At 37.0% G+C, this 19,339-nt stretch overlaps 1 protein-coding gene across 1 annotated transcript in view; it reads left to right on the forward strand.

The window, feature by feature from the left end:
- Positions 1-19,339, forward strand: part of LOC128997356 (phosphatidylinositide phosphatase SAC2) — a 124,538-nt gene that overhangs the window by 58,141 nt on the left and 47,058 nt on the right. The window contains exons 11-14 of the mRNA XM_054422997.1: positions 4,584-4,654; positions 15,979-16,182; positions 16,711-16,769; positions 17,012-17,177. Of these exons, the coding sequence (XP_054278972.1) occupies positions 4,584-4,654; positions 15,979-16,182; positions 16,711-16,769; positions 17,012-17,177 (500 nt within the window). The remainder of the gene's footprint in view (positions 1-4,583; positions 4,655-15,978; positions 16,183-16,710; positions 16,770-17,011; positions 17,178-19,339) is intronic.

Below are 19,339 nucleotides of genomic sequence, written 5' to 3' on the forward strand. Positions count from 1 at the left end.
GCACCCCAGAGTTGAGAATATGTTCGCTCCAACTCATGTTTTGGAGGTTCAATCTCTTGCCTCCGAAACCCCCTCTCAAGTCTTGTTAGTACGGACAAGTTCAGCCAAACGAGCTGGGTCGGCCTTATACAGCTTCTGGATTTCAGCATCTGACGAAATGGCTTTACTGTTAAGGATTTTGGTGGCGTTACTCTTGTCAGCCGCCTCAACAATTATAGAACCCTCTCTGCCGGATCGAACTCTCAATATTTGAATCTTGTCTTCCCTTGGATTTAAGGCGGCAACCACCGCCCTCCTGGTTTCCTCAGACGATATCTCAGGCCTGCCCTGCTCATCGGCCCTTGGCCTTATAACAATGGCATTAGGGCTTGCAGCTGGGTTGTTCTTGGCTGCTTCGGCAAAGGATCTTGCCTTACCGGACGGGGTGCCTACAAGAAGCAACCCCGTCAACTTCTTCAGTTCTGCCTCCACTGATGCTCTTCCATCCACCAAACCGCTCAGGTACTCAATCTCACTAGCCTGGCGAGACATGATGACAGACATGAAGTTCAATCTTTCAAGTATGGCCACTTTATTCGGTCCAAACAGTTTTTCACAGTGGCCCACTATTTCTCTTGCCGCTCCCTTGAAGGATGTCTGATCACCCAGTCCTCCACTGTACCTGAAGTCCTCCAAAAGTTCATCCTCGTTGATCCTCTTCCTCTTAGAATTGGAGCTCTCACTCAAACAAGACTGGCTGGACACAGTGGCCAGATGGTGGATGTGGACCCTTCTGCCACATCCTAGATCTTGCCTCCTCTTGTTGAAGGCGCCTGAGCTCATCTTCAGCCACCTTAGCTTCCCGATTGGCCCTGTCAAGGTTTTCGGCATGCTGAGCCACCTCCGCCGCCTTCCTTGCTGCCAGGTCCGCAGCATCATTTATCGGTGACCTTTCCAAGCCTGCCTCCTCCGCATCGCCTTGTTGCTGCCCTCCTGGAGTCTTGATAGGCGATCGACTCAACCTAGATGATCTTCCGAAGAATTTTTGATAATCGTCTTTTCCATCTTGGTCGAAGGCCAGTAGCCCCGGCCGAGCCACGGGCGTGGCTTCCGACAATCAAAGTGACGTGCACTGCACTCCTAACAAGATTACCAAGTGAAAACCCAAAAAAACTTTTGAAATTGGGGCAATGTGGATATACTATTTTTTTTTCAGTGCTGCTTCAGGCCACCCCCACGTTCAAGTCTCCAAGCCTTCCAATGACCCACCGTTGAAGTCTCCTAAGTCAAATGCTTCTGTTACTCCGACCATTGAAGTCTCCAAGAAAATCCCTTCGCCTTCTCCCTTTTTTCCCTGAGGGGGGCCCAGATCCCAGTGGGTGCCAAAAAATTATCCCTGAGGGAAATTGTCCCCAGAGAAGGTTAAACCTGCCCAAAATTACCCTTTTGGGTAATCCTCTTCCAATTCCTGTTGTTGTTGAAAAGTGACTCAAACAAATTTAATATTCTTATACTTCTCACTGTTTTTTTGGTTTGAAAATGGCGGGAATCTGTCCGGAAGTGAAAAAATCGGATTCTGACCAAACCAAATCTAAAAAAATTTTCCATTAAGGAGCTAACAGGAAATAACCTCAAAAACTGACATGTGCTTCAATGAATCTAAAAATTTACCTTAAGGCAAAAAAAAAATTATTAAAATTTTTTAATTTTTTTTTTGCAATCCCACGGACTGATTTTCTCAAAATTTGGTGGGAAGCACCCTAACAGCGACCTGTATTTTTGTGTGAAAGAAATTTTGATGAAGCTGTGTTGTTTCCAAAAAAATCGTAGATCCTGTGTTGTGGCCTAATTTCCTTTTATTGAAGCTGTTTGTTGATAGAAAATGTTCAAACTTGGTGTCTTGCTGAGTCTATTGTGTTTTCTGATCCTGACCTGCGGGCTTTTTGCCCAAAAAACTCCAAAAAACGCCCAAAACTGGAAGTTGAAGAACAAATTTTTAACAGTCCTAAAAAAGTTCTGTTGGGGCGGAAAAAACAATTGTGAGCATTCAAAAGAGTGTGTAAGAGCTATGTACAGAAGAAAATGACTTACTGCCTAGCCAAAATGTAAAAAAAAAAAAAAAAAAAAAAAACTAATAGAATGGGTTTTACCACCCGAGTGTTACTTTGAGGTTATGCACTTGCCTTTTGACGTTAATGAATTAAAATTCACAGCCAGAGATCAAATCCAAGTTTTGGCACCTTGACGGACCCCTAAGGGATGCACCTTGACCCAAAACACCCCACCAACACTCGAAAAAATAACCACCAAAAAACAGTTTATTTTCACTGGTAAACAAAAGCTGAACTCACTCCACTACGGTTAAGAGTCATCATAATTTTTTTGTTTGAGTAAGCTGTGATTTTACGTTACAGTTTTTATTACAAGGTTATTAACTTTACATATCATGATTGAGCAAGAGCCTACTAATTGTATTTTGATGATGTAATAAAAGGCAAATTACCACATTAAAGGCCATTTACATAGTTTTACATGGTGTCTACTCTCCGGGAAATTCGGGAAAACCGGGAAACCTCCGGGAATTTTATCTTACCTTGAAATGTCCTGGAAAACTCCAGGAATCCACCCAAACCTCCGGGAATCCGGAGCCCAGTCATCGGAATCGTCGCCTAACCGAAACACTACCGCTTTTGTTGCCACGATCGCGGGAAACGATTATCGGTGTTGCCGAAACCGCAAGATATGCTCACGGGTATTGCCGCGATCGCGGGAGACGATTATCGGTGTTGCTAAAGCCGCAAGATATGCTCACGGGTATTGCCGCGATCGCGGGAGACGATTATCGGTGTTGCCGAAACCGCAAGATATGCTCACGGGTATTGCCGCGATCGCGAGAGACGATTATCGGTGTCGCCGAAACCACGTGAGATGCCTACGGGCGTTGCCGCGATATGCGCACGGGTATTGCCGCGATCGCGGGAGACGATTATCGGTGTTGCTAAAGCCGCAAGATATGCTCACGGGTATTGCCGCGATCGCGGGAGACGATTATCGGTGTTGCCGAAACCGCAAGATATGCTCACGGGTATTGCCGCGATCGCGAGAGACGATTATCGGTGTCGCCGAAACCACGTGAGATGCCTACGGGCGTTGCCGCGATCGCGGGAAACGATCATCGGTGTTGCTAAAAACGCAAGATATGCGCACGGGTATTGCCGCGATCGCGGGAGACGATTATCGGTGTTGCTAAAGCCGCAAGATATGCTCACGGGTATTGCCGCGATCGCGGGAGACGATTATCGGTGTTGCCGAAACCGCAAGATATGCTCACGAGTATTGCCGCAATCGCGAGAGACGCGTGAGATGCCTACGGGTGTTGCCGCGATCGCGGGAAACGATTATCGGTGTTGCTAAAACCGCAAGATATGCTCAACACGGGTATTGCCGCGATCGCGAGAGACGATTATCGGTGTCGCCGAACCCGCGAGATTTCCTCACGGCTATTGCCGCGATCGCGGTAGGCGATTATCGGTGTCGCCGAAACCACGAGATATGCCCACGGGTGTTGCCGCGATCACGGGAGACGATTATCGGTGTCGCCGAACCCGCGAGATTTCCTCACGGCTATTGCCGCGATCGCGGTAGGCGATTATCGGTGTTGCCGAAACCGCAAGATATGCCTACGGGAATTGCCGCGATCGCGAGAGACGGTTATCGGTGTCGCCCAAACCGCAAAATATGAATACGGGTGTTGCCGTGATCGTTGACGGTGTGACGTTTTGTCGCTGATGTTGAAGATACTGCAAGATATGCTCACTGATATTCCCACAATCGCGGGAGATGATAACTGGTGTCGCCTTACCTACCAGTTATACTGTTTTATTATGTTGTATAAAATATTATTCTTTGGAAATGTTTTGTTTCAAATAATAATAATCATTATTAATAATAATAATAGCCTAATAATAATCATTTTCATTTATTAGCTGGTTGCGATTAGTTAAACGGGTTCCGATAGTAGCTCCTTAAAATTCAGGAATTTGTCTTGAATTCTCCTGGAAAACTCCTTGAATTTTTCAAACCAGGTTTAGTAGACACCATGTTTTAGGCTTTTATGTCATGTTAGATTAACTGTAGTTTCAGTTATCCTGGTTTCCCTCACCCCTATTACCCCGGTTAATTGAGGTTCTACTGTATGTCATCCATTCCTGTTGAAAATCTATTACCAAAAGACTAAATTATCTTTTCTATTACTCCTTCATCAACTTCTTTAAATTTGAAGCTGCTGATTGGTGGAGGTGGTTTATTAGATGGTTAAGAGGTGGTTTATGAGATGGTTTAGAGGTGGTGCATATGTTAAGACTTGTTTGTTTACCTTTTATTGTTATCTTGCAAAAAATAACATGGGGATTGGAGACCAATAGACCCATAAGGCCTATGTTAAATTTATAAAAGTTTAAATTCACGTAGAGAATAGCCCTTTGTCCAATTCGTACCATTTCAGATATACCTTAACATAGTTGGTTACTATGACTGTGCTAAATTTTGTGTGGATTGCTTCAGCCGTTTTGATTGTAAAACCAATGTTATTTTACCTTTGCTAGGGGGACTACACGAGAACAGGGGAGCGAAAGCTTAGCGGAATGATGAAGGATGGAATGAACTCAGCTAACCGGTAAGTCTGCTATGTAAAACTAAATAGTAAATAGTCTTTTGATTATAAGATGAACCTTATGTTACAGTATCCATGCACTACATATTGCAGCTCTGAACTTTTTTTGAAAACCCATCTTCTAAACTCAGCTAATAAAAGTTTTAGTAAATTTGTATATACATTTGAAAATAACTAAAACCCACTATTTCTATTTAGATCAGAGTTTCCATTTGAGAGAACTATAGACTTTTTGAGAAGGTGTGAATTTGTTTGAACTATATGAAATTTAGGTGGATGAAGATAACTTAGTTATTCTAAAAATAGCATTTTAGTTAATTTCAGATTAAGTAAACTGTTTTTAGTTGAGACCGATTTGAAATTTCAGAAAAACGTGATTGGGTATAACAGGATGATTTTGGGATGTATTAAAAAAGATTCGTAGAAAATTAACTGGAAAACAGAGTTTTATTATGTTAGTTGCTAATGGGGGGCCACCAGTAGATCGACAAGATACTTAGTCGTCTGGCCACTAGACCGTCTTTTTTCATTAAATAGATAAATACAAACCTGTACGTCGACAAGTTATTTCATCGTCAGTCCCATTGACCGGTCTGTAAAACTAAATGATTAAATACGAGAAACCAACTGGCCGTTAAAAGACCCGACCAACAAATCACTTGATCGTCTTTTAGGTGGCGACAGGGGGCAGAGTGGGAGGAGCTAACCGGGATTACCCAGGAGTTTGAGGTGCTTCCCGTGGTTGAACCTCCTCGCTTGAGGCTAGAAGCCAGTATTGCCAACTGAAAGTACAGGGTGGGGCAGGGAAATATCCCTACTTTTAAGATGGCGCTGTGAGTAGTGGGGGTGTGCTGGAGGAATGGGGTTAGGCTCAAATGACGCTTTTGTTTTGGGAATTTATAAGAATTTCACTGTCAGTAGAAGACATGGCTTGTTCGAGTGAGCAATGTGCTTTTGCACTCGAATTGTTTTTTTTTATCTGTCTATTTTTCCTGTGCAGCTAGCGTGCGCTGCAATTTTGTTATCAGATAGCCTGCCGCAAAGCTGTTACATTTTGGTGTGTGTGAAGGATATCCATGTATGTGGTAGTGTATTGCAAAGGATATTTGGAGCTCAAAGAACCTGATAATATCCTGAAGATGGATTTTTCAGTCTCCGCAATGTTCTGCTTGTAAGCATTTTCAACCTCGAGTCGAGCCGAGCCGAGCTTTTTAAAACATTTTCTAGCCGAGCTTTTCCTAGCGTCACCTTATCTAAATTATTAAGCCTTTTTTTTCTAAAAAAAGTGCATAATAATAATAATGTTCAGACAATTTTTTAATAAACACAATGTTATTTTAATATGTTAAAGAACATTCAGAATTAATTGTCAAGACATCAAATAGTAGATAATCACAATAATAACTGAACTGAACTAAATTAAGATGCAAGAAATAAAAGGATATCGAAGGCCTTTTTTTTTTTTTTTTAACAGAGGGCCAGGCTTACAAGTTACCATGGGATTGCATCGCAGCTAGAACAGCTTATTGTGCACCCTCGTTCACAGGTCCTCATTCTCCGTCAAATCCCACGTCCTTGGTGAACCGTGAGAGCCTCTTGACTATGGTGACCTGTTCTTCCCTTTGATCTCCCATCAATAGGCCAAGGGATCTCATACGCAGACCTTGTAGGGCTGGGCACCTAAATATACCTTCACAGCTTTCACAAGGTCTCTGGCTGGGGCAAGCCGTAGCGAGATTTCCCTGAAAGGACTCAGCTTCTGAACTTGCTTGACCAGCCAATCCTTTGTGGCTGCGTCAGCACAGCCTCCACCTTTCTTCCTGGAGGCTTCATTAGAGTCAGCTTTGGGGGTACCACCCTTGCTCTGCTTTTTCCCAGCATCCTAGTTCCCGGAGGAACTGGCTTTGCAGGCAGCAGAGTTAGGGTGCTTGGCAGCCCACACCAGCCTCCTCTCACTTCTGGATAGCACCTTTTCGCCTTTGGCTAAAGCATCCGCTATCCTCCGTCTTTGCAACTCACCCCTGGAAAGTAGTTTTTCGTACGAGGGATCTCATACGCAGACCTTGTAGGGCTGGGCACATAAATATACCTTCACAGCTTTCACAAGGTCTCTGGCTGGGGCAAGCCGTAGCGAGATTTCCCTGAAAGGTCTCAGCTCCTGAACTTGCTTGACCAGCCAATCCTTTGTGGCTGCGTCAGCACAGCCTCCACCTTTCTTCCTGGAGGCTTCATTAGAGTCAGCTTTGGGGGTACCACCCTTGCTCTGCTTTTTCCCAGCATCCTAGTTCCCGGTGCTTGGCAGCCCACACCAGCCTCCTCTCACTTCTGGATAGCACCTTTTCGCCTTTGGCTAAAGCATCCGCTATCCTCCATCTTTGCAACTCGCCCCTGGAAAGTCGTTTTTCGTTCCTTTCCGGTTTCTGCGAGCTTGTCGTCATCGTCAGATTTCAGTAGACCTTTCTCCTCCATTTGGGTCAGACTGTCTACATTGTTCTCACGAATACCGGGTATTTAAGTCCACCTCCCCAGTGACCCGATTAGAGAGATAAGGGGTGTGTACGACTGGGTTACCCCTGGTTCCCAGAAGGCTCCGTTAAGACACTGAATATTAGGCCCCCAGTGCCACAAGACTCTTGGCACGGATCGCATTACACCTTAGTCTAGGGCCCCCCTCACTTGGTTCTGTAGGTGGACCAACACCCAGTGGCAGAAGGTAGCTCTCCGCAGCTAACAAGTGAGAGTTGGGGTTTAGGTTGTGGCCAATTTGCCGAACCAACCCCGCATGCGAGGTTTGGCCGGAACGGCGCGAAATTTTCTCCCACTCACTAAACCCCCATACCTTCCCTATACTGGCTTCACTAGACATTGTAAATTTATATACCAACGTCCCAATCAAGAAGACATTAGATATTACTCGAGACAACCTGTCAAAAAACTCCGAACTTAGCCCCGAAGCAATTGATGAATTGATTACCTTACTCAGAATCACCTTAGAACAAAACTATTTTTCATTTAACGACAAATTCTATTTACAAAACGACGGCTTGGCTATGGGCTCTCCCCTGTCCAGCATATTATCGGAAATTTACTTGAACCACTTCGAGAATGAATCCATTTTCTCCGACAGCAATAAACTCTGCAATAATATAATTTTTTACAAAAGATATGTGGACGACATATTCTTGGTTTTTAAAGGCAACTCTAGACAACTGCAGCTTCTGAATAATTATTTAAATAACATATCTTCTAATTTGAAGTTTACTTTGGAAGTCGAACTAAACCAATCTTTAAATTTTCTGGGTTTAACGCTTACCAAAGACAATGACAACATAAAATTCAAAATATACAGGAAACCAACTACTACCGATAACACCATTCATGCCTCATCTAATCATCCACAAGCTCACAAAATGGCAGCTTACAACAGCTTCGTTAACAGAATGTTAAGAATCCCAATGTCACCAGAAGACTACAACTCTGAGTACCTCATTCTGAAACATATAGCTGTTAGCAATGGCTACCCCAGCAGTATTATTGATAAGATAATCAACAAACAAAAAAACAAAATTAGTAAACCGATTGATAAACCCAGCAACTTTGTATCTGTCGAATTCGGAGCCAACCTACACTATACCTTAAAAAACAAATTAAAGAAACATAAAATCACCTTAGCCAGTAAAACGTCAAACAAACTACAACATCATTTGAGCCTAAACAACCGTAAACAAAATGATAATGATTTAGATTGATTTTAATGATTTTTATTGATTTAATTGATTTGACACCAGGTTTAAAGAACATCTCCCTAAACCAAAACTGTCACTACAACGTTCCAAATTTGCAGAACATTTAATTAATACCAATCACAATGTCAATAGTTGCCGAAATAATTTACAAATCTTGCACAAATGCAGTAAAGGCCCTCTCATGAACGTCTTAGAGAGTCTAGAAATTTATAAAGCTAATAAAAAATCCCCTCAAGACGTCTTGAATGAAAAACTAAATTTTGGTTCAAATATTTTATTCGATAGAATTGCAAGCATCGACAACAGAGCTAATACAAGTCTTTATCAGCTGACGTACCCCCTCCCCCAAGGTCAATGTCACCAACTGGACAATGGATAGTTCTGTCGTGTCCGCCGTGTAACCTGTGTCGGTTTGTCCCGTGTTAAATGTCAATCGTCTTATATGTGCCGTAACTTGTGTTTTTTAAATAATGAACTTTATGTGTCAACTTGTATTTATATAATGATGAAGACTTCCGTCGGATTTTTTACTAGCTTCTACATGATGTTTTGAATAGGATTTGACAATGGGTCTTTGTACCCGAAACTAGTCATCTTCTGAACTTTAAATGTTAATTGTTAAAGCTTCTAATTTTATTTATATTTTCTAACTAAAACACAGTCTCAACACCACCCCTCCCCCCCTAAGCCGGGAGGCCCAACACTTTGTCCTTGAAACACCCTTGCCTTTGAAACAATAAACCCTTACACCCTCATTGCTGTTTTGACAACAGGTTTATGAATACGATTACTATTTTTCATCTTCTAGAATTAACTTAATCAATATTATTATTATTTCCAAGTTACAAATAGGAAACTACCCCAAATTATGGTATTCAATGACCCATGTATTGTATTATCAAAAATTAATAATTGATTACTTATTTTGATAATAAAAAGCATTCATTACAGCACGCAGCACTTATTGATATATATAAAATCATCAAAGTAACTATTACTTTATACAAAACTAGCTGTACCCGCGGGCTTTGCCCCGTTTAACTTCATAAGTGAGCTCGTTCGCATGGCTCAATCACGTCCTGGTTGAACCCGCGGGCTTTGCCCCGTTTAACTTCATAAGTGAGCTCGTTCGCATGGCTCAATCACGTCCTGGTTGAAGTTCGTTCGCTACGCTCACTCACTTTTAGGTTAGAGCTCGTTCGCTGCGCTCACTTGCCTTCAGGTTAGCTCGTTCGCTACGCTAACTCGCCTCCAGGTAGAAGTTCGTTCGCTACGCTCACTCACCTTTTGGTTGCAAATTAGCTGTTGTCATAAATGTAAAAGAAATAATAGTGTTGCACCCTGTTGGTAATCCTTGTAACTTTAATGCTATTGAACATTATAGAACAGAACCAAATTGTTTAATTGAAACAGCTGTTAAGATTCATTAATTCCATTTAAATATGAGTACTCATAAGGTTAACATGGGAAACTCCAGAGCCACTGGGGCGGAGCCCAGAGGTCGGAGGGTAAAATCCTTTCTTAGTGATCGTCTACTACCCAAAAGGAAGATGCCTGCCAAGTTTAAGGTTCCTAGGTCTTATGGTTTCTGAGATTTCGTGATGAGTGAGTGAATGGTATTTGAGCTTTATATATATATATATATATATATATATAGATAAAAGGTACTAGCATTCAAGGAGACGGGATGAAAATCATTTCAAATTTCATAACAATTTTTGTTTCCTATGTTAATCTTATGGAGAAATACGAAACTTTATTTTACCAGTATTTAATTTATATGTATATGAATGTGTAATGTATGTGAAACAAAACATGACTAATACCAGTTTTCTTGGCCATAATCAAACTTACAACACTAGGCACAAAAATGATTTGAAATTAGAAACACATAAATTAGAATTAAAAAAAGACCACATATAGGAGCGCCAAATTCTTTAATAGATTGCCAGAAAGTTTGAAAAGTGTGATTAATATTAAGAAATAAAAAAAAAAAAATTTAAAGAGATTCATGATTGAGAACACTTGTTATTCTATTAATGAATTTTTAAATAACAAAAATGGCGTTGTTGGTAAGATTTAGGTATATTGTATTATACTTGTAAATAGGCTAATTTTAATGTACTTATTTTTATTTCTTAGAAATAAGATCTGACACCATTCATTGTACATAAATTGTACATATTATAAATAAGACATATTTGATTTGATTTTATTTGATTTGAACCAGGTCAGTAAACTGTTGGTAGCAAACTGTTAAATTAGCAAACTTATTGACTGTTTACAATTAACATATGTTCTTCTTCTCATTTTTAATTTCTGACAACAGCTGGAGTTTCATAACAATGTTTGTTTCCAATGTTAATCTTATGGAGAAATACAAAACTTTAAAGGGCCCCAGGGCCTCACTCTCTAAATTTCCCTAAACAGAAAGTTTCCTGCACCACTTCACGTACTAGTGGTCGTCCAGTGGTCGAAAACTCGACCAGAAACATGTAATGTACACGCATTGACTATTGGATACTGTAGTTGTGTGAGCCAGTTACCGAAAATTCTATTTTCTACCTTATTTTTTGTTGCTGACAAAGTTGATGGGTCATAACAGTTGCTTTAGCTCATCTATACTTATTTAATACGGTTTTTTGTGACAATTACTCCTCCGAAACTACTGAACCGATTGACATGTTTTTTTGTGTCATTGGAAAGAGCGTAACGTGAAGTGGTGCAGGAAACATTCTTTTTAGGGAAATTTAGAGAGCGAGGCCCTAATATGTGGTCTTTTTTTAATTCTAATTTATGTGTTTTTAATTTCAAATAATTTTTGTGCCTAGTATTGTAAGTTTGATTATGGCCAAGAAAACTGGTATTAGTCATGTTTTGTTTCACATACATTACACATTCATATACATATAAATTAAATACTGGTAAAATTCCTAGTTCACTAAACCTATCCTTTACATGAGCCTTGTACTTCAAACCTAGCATGATTCTTAACATTTCTTTTGGAGTTTCAATAACTTTTTTAAGTTTTTGTGAGTTGTTGCTCCGTATACACAAATGTTATATGCCAAATGTGAGTGAATCAAGCTAAAATATATTACTTTTAAAGTGGCTAAATCACAGAATTTAGATAATCTTCTAAGGACATAAATTCCTGAATTCATCTTGCCTTAAACTTTGTTAACATGTTTATTCCAGTTGAAATTGCAATCCACAGTTAACCCCAAAAATTTACCATCCGTTACTTCTGAAATAATGTTGTCATTTAATTTTATTTCTGTTGAAAAACCATTTTGGTTCTTATTTGTATTGAAATTTATAAAGTTTGTTTTATTTAAATTTATCTGTAAGTTTAGATTTGTCAAAAATGAAACTATGTTATTTAACTCTTCTTCTGCAGATCTTTTAATATGTTCATCAGTTGGTCCTGAAACTTTCAAATTTGAATCATCAGCATACAAAACTACTTTGTTGGCATTATGATCATCCAATATATCATTAATTCCATTTATGTAGATAATGAATAATAATGGGCCTAATATTGACCACTGTGGGACTCCAAATTTTATGCACTGTGTTTTTGAATTGATTTTTGTTTGTTTTCCGCCAGTTGTATAAGCTATTTCAACAAACTGTTGCCTATCGGTTAGATATGATCTGAACCAATCAAGTGCTTTGCCTTAATACCAAACTGTGTCAAAATTTTAACCATGGTACCATGACAGACTCTATCAAATGCCTTTTGTAGGTCCATAAATAGTCCAATACATTTTTCACCCCCGCTATCAATGGCATCAATAATGGAATCGATAAATTGAACGGTTGCTGTTTTGGTCGACTTTCCAGTCCTAAATCCATGTTGGTTACCATCAATTAAGCGGTTACTTTCAAGAAAGGTCATTAATCTAGTATAGAAAGATTTTTTGTACATTTTTGAAATGAAATATTTACTTTTTTAATTTGGGTTGGCGTAAATATTACAATGGAAAAAAGCAAGAGAGCCTGGATAATTTGATGTACCTACTAAAAGGAAAACTGAATTAACACTGTGCTGAATTTCTTAGTAATCATTGAAAGAGCCGAATTGCAAACTATGGAAACATAGGAAAGTCATAGGACAACACCAAGGAGAAGAAATAGAAATAATGTTTTTTTTTTTTTATTTATAATAGTTATATGGACAACCTAATGCAGCTATGAGTAAGGCTGTTTGTATAAAACACTAAAAAACAAGATCAGCTTTAGAAAAATGATAAGATATTTACAAGAAATTTTAATTAAATCGATCTGTTGTGTACATCTTGAGTATTTCCATAATCTTTGAGTCGGATCTTTTAAAGTCATCCGAAATTATTACTGTTATTCGTTTTAAAATAACGCCTGTAATACTTAGCAATTGCTCAAATTCGAGCAACAGGGACACTAGTACTTTTTTAATACGCAAGCAGGTTTTTTGGGACAATTACTCCTCCGAAACTACTGAACTGATATGTTTTTGGTGTCATTGGAAAGAGCGTAACGTGAAGTTGTGGAGGAAACTTTCTGTTTAGGGAAATAATTAGAGAGTGAGGCCTTGGGGCCCTTTAAAGTTTTGTATTTCTCCATAAGGACAACATAGGAGATAATTTTTATTAACAGAAACATATGTTTGTTACTTGAACATAGTCAAAGTTTACTAAATAATAATTGATGTGTATTATGACTGTTAATGTATATTACATTTCAATCAAGGATTGTATACCTTAAAGTTTACTCATAATGGATCTTACTACTCTATTTTAATGCTGGGAATAGTAAAATTTAGCTGAGAATAAGTTATTATGATTTAGAAAACTTTACTATGATAATTTATGTATTTAAAATCACAAATCTTTGACATTATTAATTCATTTGAAACAAAACAGCTTATCGACAAACCAAACAAATCATCCACTTCATGTGAATAATGTAGTTACACAAACATAGGTTACACAAACAATAACTTGATTATTTTTTACTTGTGGGTGTATTTTGGGTTTGCAGTTATGAAAGCACCAAGCCAAGTAACTTAAGCACTTTAATTAAAGAAAGATCAGCACTGTTCTTACCCATCAACTATATTATATGTTGTTTTAAGTAAGGCTACAACTTTTAATAGGTTACACAACATATTCATTATGGGAAAGTTTGACGAGGGTAATCTTCCTGGGCCCTGTTTCATAAAACTACTAGTCTAGTATTTACTAGTCCATAGACTAGTAATACTAGTGTATTTTACAAGTCTACGTTTCAAAAACCTACTAGTGTAAAATACTAGTTACTAGTGTAGGGACTAGTATTACTAGTGGTCTTTACTAGTGTAGACAGCAATGTGTTTCATAAAGTTTTACTCTTGTAAATTACACTGGTAAATACTTGCCATTTTCTAACAACCTCTCTACACCCGTATTATTTGAAGTAGACTAGTATTTTTTGGAAAGAGAGTTATTTCATTACTCACATCATAAAAAAAATGAATTATTAAGTTCTTTTTGCAAGTGCAAATTGGCTCACGTTTTCAATTTAAGATAAAAATAGATCTGTGAGTGCTAAAATGATAATTATTTGATATAAATTACAATTAATAAATGTGGCGTAGTACAAAATGAGAGAAATAAAATGTTATAATGTATGTACAATCATAGAATAAATAAACACGTACAATCGCCCTATTAGAATTAATTATAATTATAAGTTATCAATTTATGTGAAATTTTAGTCTAATTTTACTTGAGTTAAATTTCATGGTTATATAAACTATTAGTTATCACAGAGAAAAGATTTTTAAGCTTTGAGAGAAACCAAATTAAAACCGCATACCGTGTATTGCATACAAAGATGTAACAAATGTATCCAACATTGCAACATTAATCAGATTATTTTACACCCAAGGCTCTCGGTTTTATTTAAAGACATTTAAATAGGAAATAATAGTAAGACACTTTTAAAGATGAGTTGCATTGTATTTTTTGAGGTGCTTATTATTTGCTTCCCTAAATAGCTAAAACCCTGTGATGTAATAAAAATTTTGTAGGCCTATATTTGATTTTCGGGCGTTGAACTGAACTGCTTATCATAAAAACATTACTTTTAATCCATTTTCGTATTCTGATTTTGTTATTCAAAGTAATAACAAAATTAGATGTTGATCATGTTTTTTTAATGTAAAAACATGTACAAGTTTAATTAATGGAATAAAAAGTATAATGAGTGGCACGGATTTGAACCAGGGACCCGCCACATGACTAGCAAGAACTCTACCTCTAAACTACGCCCTGTCCCTGCCGTAGTGACTATGCCATGTTTTACTATACTTGAAAACCTACTTCTCCATTGCTTGTAACGGTGTTTCAATTATTTGTTACATCAATAATCGTTTAGGCTTATTATTCATGGTTTGTAGACTCTAAATTAGAATATCACCAAATGGTTTTTAACCCCAATTTTCCTTATGCATTCGAATATTTGAAAACATAGGTAAGGGTACTTGAAACCGGCCCAATAAACAAAATGTCCTTAGACGATTTAATTACATTTAAAATTTGAGATTTCTTTTCTTTACTTATAGCAAGCTTAATTTTATATGTCAGAATAAAACAAAAACTATACAAATCACAGCGAATGCGGCAGCAACAGATCAATTTCCACCCAACTGTTGAGCGCCGCAACTAGGCCTACAACGGGCTACTACAATCACCGTGTTGATTGCAGCGACGCGATGCCGCGCCGGCGCGTCGGCGGGCTCACTGATGAACATAAATAATAGCGGTTTGATAAATAATGTGTGATTGTTTTACTTATGTGTCTGTATAGTTATTAATTAAAAGAAAATACTGCGTTTCTACTACTATTTACTTTTTGTATCAAATGAAAACAAAATTAAAACCCTTTATAAAGGGTTTGAAAACCCGTGATTGAGGTTAGAAATTTGTTTTGAAAGTTTACCTTGTAAAGTTGGTCACGTGACTAGTAAAATACACTAGTTTACTAGTGGTATAAAAACGTTTATGAAACACAAATTAGTAGGACAGGTAAATACGGGACTAGTATTTACTAGACTAGTAATTACTAGACTAGTATTTTTATGAAACAGGGCCCTGAAGGTAACTTTAAGACTAAAATCGTAGTATTCATGGAAGTACTTTTGTGGTTAAGATATTGTTTTTTTTAGTGTTTATTTTTAAAAGTGTTTTCTTCAAGCAGCATTTTTTGGTTTGATATGATAAAAAGTTTTGTTAAATTTGGTTTTAAAAATCATAAAAAAATAACTACCCTATAACACACTTGGACACTTATTAATTTACTAAATAAAATACACATAGAGCTAGGAAATGGCTGGACTGCTTCTCTTCTAACTAAGGATTTATTATTACTGTATTTAATCTTTGACGTTGAGCCAATATATAACACGATGAGTTTGTTTTCTAAATTCATATGTAATTTTGCGGGGCATTGTGCCACACAGGTTCACTAGTTAGGATTTAAAATGCTTTGAGGTTTATAGTGTGAACTTTATTAAAATTGTAAAAATAAAGAGTAAGAATGTTGGTTTGGTGTTGGTAGTTACTTACGAGTACACTTGTGTGATTCTACACGTCAAGCAGTCGTGGACATAATGCAAGGTCGACCCCCCTCCCCCCCTGATCAGCTCAATACCTTAGCAGATGATACAATAGATGTCCTCTCGAACTCGTCCAAGTACATTCCAGAAACCTCTGTAATTTTGCCAGAAATCAATCTAACTTTGGCGCTGTATAAAGTTTCAAGGTTAGTTCCAAGAGAGAATTTCAAGTACTTTTTACCAAAAAGTGAATCATTCCCAATTAACCTTTGCTTATTCTATCTTGAACAACTCAGCTGCCCCAATTATCACTTGGAGTGTCATTGCACCGTTGCACTTTATGTTATACAATGCTTGGTTTAATAATTCCCTTATATATACTGTATGACCATCAAACAATACAAAATATGTAAAAACTACAAATAGTTCTTACTTAAATGGTGTTTTACTTATTAATGTTTGATTATTTCTCATGTTTTTTTTAAACATACACTAAACATTTTAAGGAAGGATGATATGCCAAATACAAGTTTAAATTTTCAAGGCCATGATTTACATGTTTTCAACCAACATAATACACCTGCAAAATTATTTCTCACCTCATGTTGTCTAACTTTAACATAAGACTCTCATGATATCTAAAGATTAATGTTGCACATACAGAACAAATTCCTAAATTAATTTAATTCAAAATATAATGTACCGCATGCTTTTATGATGGTTTGTTGTTTCAGATACTACCTAAGCAGGTTCAAGGATGCATATAGACAAGCTACCATTGATGTCATGTTAGGTATGATATACTTAAAACATTCAACACATTTTTTATTTCTCTATAAATCAATTCAGTTGGAGAATTTCATAATAATTTTGATTGTAAATAAAAGAATATCAAGTTAATAAGCTAGCTATTTATAACCGGAATGAATTATGCCAAGTTTTCAGAATTAGTAAGTTTATGTTGTCTCTGTTAGATAAAGCATGATTATGTTCTGTGTTCTGACTAGTTGGTTATACACTCTGTTGATGTTGCAGGTAACCCTCTGTCAGAAGATATGCTGATGGGAGGCTCTGACTTGGAGGAGGACAACCAAGCCAGTGTTGAACATGTCAAGAATCTCATAGAGGACTGCAAAAAGCTGCTCATCTCAGACTCCACCCTGGCACTGGGGGCTTGGGGCCTTATAGACGCAGATCCTCAGTCAGTCACACATTACGCTACCACTTGTTTAACTGACTAAAGTATAACGTAACTAGCAGTGAAACCAGACAATGCCCTGGTCCAAAAATAATGCTCAGTTGTCAAATCTCCTCACAATATTCATTTTAGGCTGGGCCTATTCTATGTGGAATAACAGAACGATATACAAATTACAATAAGTATTTTATTGGAAAAAATGTGACAGATAGTTAACGAAATTTAAAAGGCTAGACAATGAAAAGACTGACAATGGAATATAGGTTTAAGTTATAATAAAATGGAAGATAAGTTTTAAATAAAGTTTCAAATTTACAATAGTATAATTTAGATGGGCTCTATCTCAGGGTAGGGTGTCATGCTGGCTTGAATGCAAAAAAAAATATAAATTAAATACTGTCTAATTAATTAATGTGTTAAACTTACAACATCCCAACAATGAAATCAAATTTTGTGGTTGTCCAAAAGGTAAGTCCAATGTGCACTGAATTTAAGTGAGTTTAAAATACAAATTTATACTTAACTAGCAACAGTGCCCTTTGTGGTTAAATACAACGAACGGTCTCTAGTAAAATGATGGTTACGAAATCCATACACCACTTTACTCACTAATATTAATGGTACAGTTTAAGCACATAACATTAGAATCACACATTTAACATAAAGAACACACTTTAAACATAAATGCAAATTGTTAACAACAACATTTAATCAAAGAAAAAATAATTAGATAACAATATAACAATAAGCTGTTGAATTATTAACACATGTTTCGTATGATTAGATTATGCATACCGGTAAACCAATTATTGCCATCTATAAAAATAATTGGTTTTTCTTTACCGAGTCGGGTTAGCTCTTCTACCCGACCGATTTTCATAATTTTGGCCTTAAACTAAAGGTATGGACGTACCTCAGATTTTCATCAAGCATCGGCATTCATTTTGACGTATATTTTGAGTTATTCACAAACTGACTCCCTGTACATTTCTTATGGGAGTTAAATTTGGTTTTTTTTCGAGTTCAATGTTTCGCAGGCGGGCGATGGTTTACAGGAGGGCTCTTCAACCTGTCCGATTTTCATAATTTTGGTCTTGAAATAAAGCTTTGCAAGCACATATTTGTCATCAAGCATCATCATTAATTTATCTAATGTATTACTCGACGAAAGAATTTTTTTCCTCTTCAATTAAAGATGTATTCCAGCAGTTCTAATTGCATTATACATTTTGGTCTAAAAACCTTAAGTGAAATACCAGCTTTCATTTGAGCTATTGATTATTAAGATTGTACTACCTAAAGCACACTGCTGAATCACGAATCAAAAATAAATACAATCATTTTAGTACCTATCTGCAATCAATGATACGTAACTCTATTTTTATTTAAGTTATTTTATATGTCTTGGTAGTGAAATACTTCAAAGGGTTTCACTTGAGATATTGATAGTTTTAATCAGTTAAGTTCAAGATAATGTATCGCTCAATCAGAAAATAGAAATTTGATTATATCTTGGATATGGAATTTAGTTTTAGATACATTTACTTAGTTCTAATTACGTTATTCTATTTGTTTTGACCTAAGAACCTTCATTGAAATACCAGCTTCCATTTCATTAAAGCACACAGCTAAAGCACGACCAACACTAATTGTTAAAAAAATGGAGTTATTTATCATCGATTTATAGCCAAATGATCTTGCTTGCAACCTTTAAGGCCCGTATTACACTATCATAGTTCTATGACATATATCTATTATCATATGTCTTTGATGAAAATTATTACAGTGTAATGTACCAACTATTATAATGGTTTTGAACTATGATAATATGTTCTCCTTGAGAGAACATATTATCATATATTTGATAATATAATATGTCATAGAACTATGATAGTGTAATACCAGCCTAACAGTACTTTCATAATTATTTGCAAATCTTCACAAATTAAGCTATCTAATGGCCTATTAATTAATAAAATCGGTTCAGTAGAACTGTAGATTTAATTGTACAAAGTTTTACAACACTTTAATTAAGTATTTTCTCACTACTATAAACCTGGAGGTTGCTTAACGTTTTTGCAAATAACTTTGAAACGGTGAGGAAATCGACCAAAGTGGAAGGTGATATTCTGAAAGAGAATAAAATTTCCTACAAATTACTATTA

This window comes from Macrosteles quadrilineatus, unplaced genomic scaffold (genome assembly GCF_028750875.1).
Source record: "Macrosteles quadrilineatus isolate MER2022 unplaced genomic scaffold, UCM_ALF_1.0 Scaffold_1__1_contigs__length_201487025, whole genome shotgun sequence".
Classification (NCBI taxonomy): Eukaryota; Metazoa; Arthropoda; class Insecta; order Hemiptera; family Cicadellidae; genus Macrosteles; species Macrosteles quadrilineatus.